This window comes from Ricinus communis, chromosome 10 (assembly GCF_019578655.1).
Source record: "Ricinus communis isolate WT05 ecotype wild-type chromosome 10, ASM1957865v1, whole genome shotgun sequence".
NCBI lineage: Eukaryota > Viridiplantae > Streptophyta > Magnoliopsida > Malpighiales > Euphorbiaceae > Ricinus > Ricinus communis.
In genome coordinates, this window is record NC_063265.1 from 17,035,288 (window position 1) to 17,043,494 (window position 8,207).

The 8,207-nt window shown below is 31.7% G+C and overlaps 1 protein-coding gene across 1 annotated transcript; it reads left to right on the forward strand.

Moving 5' to 3' along the window:
* The first annotated feature begins 3,776 nt into the window (after positions 1-3,776).
* Positions 3,777-7,618, forward strand: LOC8279834 (protein SMAX1-LIKE 3). Its single transcript, XM_015727462.3, has 3 exons — positions 3,777-5,352; positions 5,861-6,107; positions 6,218-7,618. The coding sequence occupies exons 1-3, from the start codon at positions 4,154-4,156 to the stop codon at positions 7,442-7,444; spliced, it is 2,673 nt and encodes an 890-aa protein (XP_015582948.1). The 5' UTR covers positions 3,777-4,153; the 3' UTR covers positions 7,445-7,618.
* The last annotated feature ends 589 nt before the right edge of the window (positions 7,619-8,207 follow it).

An 8,207-nucleotide genomic window follows, 5' to 3' on the forward strand; every position in this document is an offset into this window, starting at 1 on the left:
GATTGGTTCCAACTTTTTACATATATATATATATTATAAGTCATTCTTCATTTCAATGTGAGATTTGATTTATTTATGCAAACTTGTATTTTAAAATATTACCATTTTATAAGCTTGCGAGAAGCAGTTTCTTATCCAACCATTTTGCCCTTACTTTGGCGTCCATTTCCAACTATTATCGACCAATTCTGTAGATCAAGTTGTCACAAAGTTTGCTTAGAGACACAAAAATTTAAGAATAAAGACCATAGAAACTTTCCTGTTTTAGAAAAAGAGGGTTCATTCTTTCCATGGCTAAGGTAAAAATTGTGGAACATGGAAAGAGTTCCTCTTCTAAAAAGCACAAAAATGAAGCGAAGCCAAAAGCAAAAAATTTGAAGAAGAAATTTTTAAGAAAATATTTTAATTATAACAAGGTGGGTCATCCTTAGAGTTCAGGTTGCCTGATTAGGAGGATGAAAGATTCACGAGGCTAATATAATGAAGAACATCATTCAGAATCTATTTGACATAAGCTTATATGGTGTGATGTTCGGATAAACCTAGTTTAGCCCAACCTAAAGGAATAATGGATTGACACTAATGCTACTGTATACATATGCTCAAACAAAGGGTTACCCACCTTCTTCAAACCTGTTGAATGGTGAACAGTAATTCATGGTAATTTTACCAGTTTTGATATCCAGGGACAAGGCAAAGTGTGCTAAAAATGATATCTGGGAAAGAGCTGACTTTGAACAACGTGTCATAAGTGGCAAAAATTCTTAAGGATTTAATATAATAATTTTTTTTTTCTATAGTCATACATTTGGAATGAAATAAAAATTATGACTATAAAAAGATTATAATTTAATAGAGGTTTGAACACTAAAATTTTTCTTTGAACTTAATACTTAATATTGTTGGTGAAATGATAAAAATCAGAAATAAGATATGTAAATATCTTATTATATTATGCAAATAAAATTGATGAGACAAAATAATACTATAGTAAGACAAAACATAATATAACATATATATCCTAAAGAAGAATAATTTTTTTAAAGTGGGATTTAAAAAATTTATAACTTATTATAATATAGAGCTTATTTTTATTTATAAAAAATTTAAATTGGGACTGTAATTTTTTATGATTGTATAGAAATTATTCTTATATTTATTGTATTTAATTTGTTGTGAAAAATAACCACGGGTTCTATATGACATTTAAGTTGGACAAAATAATTTTGGCTAAAAATAAAGAAAGAGTAACGTAAACGAAGAGTTTTTAAGCCCAATGTAATGACTTATAAATAAATGAATTTTTTTTTTTTACTTATTTAAGTCTTTCAATTTATGGCCTAATGGATTAATTTAACAATTGAAATGTACACTCAACCTTTGACTTAATCGATGGTGAGGTCTTTAAAAACTTTTCCTCGATCTATAATATAAATAAATAGATAAATATATATATATATATATATAAAACCCATCCATTATTCATACTATATGTTCATTAATGCCCAATCAATTTATTAGTATATGCCACGTGGATTATATCAATTAAATAATTGAACTTATTAACACAAGAAGATCTCACGCTAATATATATAGTATACACAAGTTATATATATATTTTTTTTAGATTTGAATAATCAAAGGGTGAAGAAAGTTTATTCATTAATGAAATCTCAGAGAGGAAATTTAAACTTATATACCTCTTGGATCTATTTTTCCTTAAAAAACTATTACATGAAGAAAAAAAGAAAAGAAATTGTTTGACAAATTTAGTTTCAAATCTTTTGTAATTGCGGGATTTGGCCACACAATGCTGCTTATACAATGTTATTAATAGGACTGATTTTATACCATCATTCATCAAAGCACCTCTCGATATAATAAAACAAAAGAAAAAGAAGAAAAAAGTAAAATTAAATGTGTAAATTATTTGAATCGAAAATTATATAATTATAAAGAAACTATATGTTAGAAGAAATTGTATGTCAAAAGAGTATTTTAAAAGAAATTAATATGTATTTAAAAACTATATAATTATCAAAATTCATTTGTCAAAATGTATATTTAGCCAAATTGAATGTCTCTTTAAGAAGAAGGAGCCGCACCTATCAAAATGTTTTCAAGTAAATAAATAACTATCGGCGACTTTTCGGTATAATGGCCATGAAAACTTGGTGCTTGCTACACGACATGGCACAAAGTCATTACAGACCAATCAACTTGAGTCAAAGAAAACCTGGTTGACCTCTCCACTCCCAGGACATCAATAGATTTGATGGGATTGGAGAGGATGGATGCATAAGACCCATCTTCATTGCGTCACTTAACCTTTGAGCAGAGCATAAAATTACCAATCAGTAAACCGGTTAGTTTATTTATGATAAGAAATATTAAATTTAAACGAATTAATCTGCTTAATCTCTGAAAGACATAAATAAACATATTATATATATTTATTTTCTTTTTTCATATATACTGCTCAAAATACATATCATTGCAATATATTTAAGAATATCTAAGTGAGCATTTATCTATTAGATTATTTTTCTATTTACTTGAATTTAAATTTTTTGAATTTTTTTTTTTTTTTTTTTTTTGTAAATGAAAAACAAAAGGCCAAAAAACAAGAACACCAACAAACATTGCCCTCGGACTATGGGAGTTCGTTATGACCGATATATGTTTTTCATTTGACAATTTGTTTGCTCATTTTCGAAAGGGAAGAGGTAAAGAGAGACTGGGTCCAAAAGCTCGAACTTTATGAAATAATGGAGAGAGAGAAAATGAAGGAATGTTTTGTGGCTTCTTAATCCCCATGCAATATATTTTATGTATATTTATTTATATGCATCATCTATTAAATGCATTAAAAAGAATCAAGTTTTGTATAAACAATAAAATAATAATAATAATAAAAAAGAACCAAACTATATGAATGGAAACCCTTTATTCCTTGTCTTTGAGTCCGGAACAAAATCGTACACGGTTCCCGATTCCTTGAGACATATAGTCCCCATCCTCTTTTCATCTCTCTGGACAGATATCCCATTTATCTCTAATTCAGAGCCACCAAATTTACACATACTACATTTTTAAGGTTTTGCCCGTTCTTGTCATTGCCATAGCCAATTATTAGTATTTTTAGGTATATATGTAAATACAAATTTGATCTTTATGCAAACTAATCCATGTGCATTTTTCGTTATTAATATATTTAGTCGGAATAATTGTGACGCCTCAGAAAAATCAATAATCGCATTTCCATTGTACTAATATTAGCATTTACATTTGAAATTTTTTAATTGACTAGCAGAAAATAGCTCCGAATTGTAAAATAAAGAATTATATCAAATTTTTCTATATTGAAATATTTTAAATATTGTACATATAGGCCTTTTATTCAATAAGTTACACATGAATATTGAATCTTATCTCGTGGTATTAATAAGTTATTTATTAGAGAGTATGTCAAGTGTTAAGTAGGCCTTTTATTCGATGATTTGATATGCTTTTGATGCGAGAGATTATTAGATTTTAATTGATTTGAGATTATTTAGTATACTCTGAAAAGTAGTGGGGGTTAAAGGAAGTGATTATGGTAGGATTTGTTATGCACTAAGGAGGTAATTTTTAGGTTATATCACCTTAATGTTAACTAAGGGAGGGGATTGCATAAAACAGAGAGACCCACTTAGGAAATTAAACCATATATATTTATATCTTTCCTTTATCAAAGGCAAAAGCTGAATTGCCTTTGATACTGGCGCAACTCGTCCCTCTTGTCAGCACATGCATTCCACTTTCCACTACAAATTCGACTTTGGACCCCAAATTTTACCTCACCTACAAGAAAGGCATTAGCCCACCTTCCATATATTTCACACCCTCTTCTTTCTCTCTTTATCCACGCACTAATATATCACAATCAAAAGCTAAGCTCTCATATCAATACTTGGAACATTACTAGCCTAGCCTAGATACATCATATAGACTATACCACTTTCAAACCCTAAAACCCTTCAAATTCTTACTCATCTTTCTCCACCCATGAAACTAAAATCAGTTTCAAGAAATCTTTCTTGATCTAGCATACCCTATATTAGTTCTCCTTCTCTTTTTAATTTCAAGACTTGATTTTCTATCATATTAGAAAATGAGAGCAGGAGGTTGCACAGTGCAACAAGCACTAACCACAGAGGCAGCAACGGTCGTAAAACAAGCTGTAACTTTGGCTAGACGGCGAGGCCATGCCCAAGTTACTCCTCTTCATGTAGCTAACACCATGCTTTCTTCTTCTACTGGTTTATTAAGAACAGCTTGTCTCCAATCTCACTCTCATCCTCTTCAGTGCAAAGCCTTAGAGCTCTGTTTCAACGTTGCGCTTAATCGTCTTCCAGCATCAACGTCAAGCCCTGTGTTAGGTACTCACGCTCAACAATACCCTTCAATCTCTAATGCCTTAGTTGCAGCTTTCAAGCGTGCTCAAGCTCATCAACGACGAGGCTCGATCGAGAATCAGCAGCAACCTCTCTTAGCTGTGAAAATAGAGCTAGAGCAGCTTATAATATCCATTTTAGATGATCCTAGTGTTAGTAGAGTGATGAGAGAAGCTGGTTTCTCAAGTACTCAAGTGAAAAGCAACGTTGAGCAAGCTGTTTCTTTAGAAATATGTTCTCAAAACAGTGCTCCTGTAAGTAGTAGCAAGTCTAAAGAAAGCAATAACAATAATAGTGTTTTAGCACTTTCTCATACTCAAGTAGGAGCTAGAACAAGCTGTAGATCATCACCAACAACCAGTACTACTTCTTTAGATCCAATTAGGAAGGAGGATGTGATGAGTGTTATAGAGAATTTAATAAATAAAAGAAAAAGAAGTGTTGTGATTGTAGGGGAGTGTCTTGTTAGTTTAGAAGGTGTTGTTAAAGGAGTTATGGACAAGGTTATTAAAGGAGATGTTCCTGAAGCTTTAAAAGAAGTTAAGTTTATATCATTTCCATTATCTTCTCTAGGTCATCTCTCTTCTAGAGTAGAGGTAGACCAAAAGCTTGAAGAGCTTAAAGTTCATATTAGAAGCTATTTGAGCAAAGGGGTTGTTTTGAATTTAGGGGATCTTAAGTGGGTTGTCGAGTATAGGGCTAATAACTTGAGTCCAATGGAGCATATGATCATGGAGATTGGCAAGTTAGCTAGTGGAATCAGTGAGAACAATGGGAAATTTTGGCTAACGGGAATTGCAACTTTCCAAACTTACATGAAGTGCAAATCGGGAAATCCATCACTTGAGACTGTTTGGGGTCTTCATGCTCTTACAATTCCAGCAGGCAGCTTACGCTTAAGTCTCATCACCGACAGGTAAATAGTTTGGTAAAGTTGGATATGTCTTTTTCATGTCCTTTTCTTTCTTTCCTGTTATAAACTTTGATCAATTTCTTCTCAGTTAAGAAAAAAGAAATTTATACAAAATATATTTTTTGTTAACAAAGATAAAATAAAATGAATAATTGAAAAGAAATGCTGAAAAAAGTTCTTCTTTAGCTTTTCCTTTTGGTGACTTAAGATTTAAGTTAAATCTGTTTTCTTCCTATTTGTGAGAGGGAAAAGCAAAGTTATAAAGGAGAAGGTTTGGTCAAAATTATGTGCTATCAAATGAGCAAAATTATTGCTTTATATTTGAAAGTGGAAAAAAGAGAAGAGAACCATTTCCCTAGATATAGCAAAGCATTTCCATTTTCTTTTTTCTTTTGTCTTTTACAAATGTGCAGCCTCAAGTTGCAGTTTAAAGGAAATTAGTGAAAAATAATATAAAGACTACTGTATATATCAATTTCATCTAATACCCTTTTCTTCATTTTCCTTTCAGTGATGTACAAAGTCAGTCCACAAGTAATAAAGTTGGTCAAGATGGGTCTAGATGTTGGATTATGCTTGAAGGTGAAGAAGAGAAGCAACTTACTTGCTGTGTTGATTGTACATCAAAGTTTGAGAATGAGGCTAGAAGCTTACAAAGTAGCACTTCTAATAGTGACTCCACAACCACTTCTACCCTTCCTGCATGGCTTCAACAATACAAAAATGAGAACCAGGGCGTTAATAACAATAATGATCAGGTAATAACAATTGACATAATTAATCACATTTAAAGCTCCTAAAATTCATTATGATATAAGTTCGAAATTGAAGTTCTTTTTTTTTTCTAATGTCTTTTCTGATCTTTCAGGATTGTGTCTCGATCAAAGATCTTTGCAAAAAGTGGAACTCTATTTGCAGTTCGATCCACCAAAAACCCTATTCTTCTGAGAAAACCATTACATTTTCTTCTGTATCACCTTCTTCTTTTACTTCTAGCTTCTCATATGACCACCAATACCCTAATTTTCATCACACCTATCATCAACGCGACTGGCCAGTGGTTGAATCCAAGCAATCATGGAGAGACCACCACTTCTGGGTTGGTTCAGAAACTGTCAACAAGATTAACAGCTGTATCAGTATTGAACCCAGTTTGAGAATGTACATCCCAGAGCATAATAGAGATCAATATCCCAAACCAACAATACCATTTTCATCGAATCCGAATTCTACTCCTAACTCAACTTCTTCCAGTGATGTTATGGAAATGGAGCATCTTAACAAGTTCAAAGAAATGAATGCTGAAAACCTGAAAATCTTATGCAATGCATTGGAGAAAAAGGTTACATGGCAGAAAGATATAATCCCTGACATCGCGAGCACAATCTTGCAATGCAGATCAGGCATGGTAAGAAGAAAAGGGAAGGTGACGAGAAACAGTAGTACCGAGCAAGCTAAAGAAGAAACTTGGTTATTGTTTCAAGGAGTTGATGTGGAAGCTAAAGAAAAGATAGCTAAAGAATTGGCTAAGCTAATCTTCGGCTCGCAGAATAACTTCATTTCAATTTCTTTAAGCAGTTTTTCATCTACAAGAGCAGACTCAACGGAAGACTGTAGAAACAAAAGATCAAGAGATGAACAAAGTTGCAGTTATATAGAAAGATTTGCTGAAGCTGTATCAAGCAATCCACATAGGGTTTTTTTGGTGGAAGACGTTGAGCAAGCAGATTATTGCTCGCAAGTTGGTTTCAAAAGAGCAATAGAAAGAGGAAGAATAACAAATGTTAAGGGTGAAGAAGTTGGTCTTAGTGATGCCATTATCATTTTGAGCTGTGAAAGTTTCAGTTCAAGATCAAGAGCTTGTTCTCCTCCTGTCAAGCAAAAAACAGATGACTATATTATTTCTCAAGATCAAGAAGAAGAGAAAGGTCAAGGTGCTAAAATGGAGGAGTCAAGTCCCTGTGTATCACTTGATCTGAATATATCCATTGATGATGACAGTATTGAGGATCGGTCAATCGATGATATTGGTCTTCTTGAATCTGTTGATAGACGAATTGTTTTCAAAATCCAAGAGCTACGATTCATGTCATAAGTGTTTTTGATCTTAGTTATTTTTCTTTTTTTTTTTTTCAAAAATGTTATTTAATTAGTTTTTAGAATGTCATATATAGAATTTCTAGGGCTGGAGATGAACGAAGTTTGCTTCTTTTTGTGTAAAATCACATTGTAAATTATTATCTTCATCTAATACCTTTGTTCTTTTTAATATTTCTTTTTTTTACTTTTCATCCACTTCATCTTTTTTTTCTTTAACATATATATATATATATATATATTGAGGTTATAATTATTGCCTTTTTTTACTTTCTTGTTTTCTTTTCAAGATTCTTTCAGTTTTCCTAGCAATTTATGCATGGATTCAAGTGCAGTCGTGCATGGAAAAAAAAAAAGAACGAAAAAACTATAGCTAGCTACTAGTGGATAGTGCAGGGTATTCACTTTTCCACATTAAACTCATTTCAACATCTTATAAACTGTTTAAACAGAGGCAACCATTTGAGGCTGTTTATAAAAGAATTCATATGATTGGAATATCAATGTTCAAAAATCAATCAACAGCTATCCTTCTACTTGATAATATTTGTATTCTCTTTTAATAAAATCTTATTCAGTTGGGGCGAAGAGAGGAAATTAATCCTAAAAGTTCTATAATCGTTAGTTTATCTTTGAGTTGATTTGTGAGCTTAACAAAAAAAAAAGGATCATACTCCTTTTCATTACAGAGTTTATTCAATGAAAAATACTATTATGTCTGCTACACTCGTATACATTGAAGTTTTCACATGCATGAATTT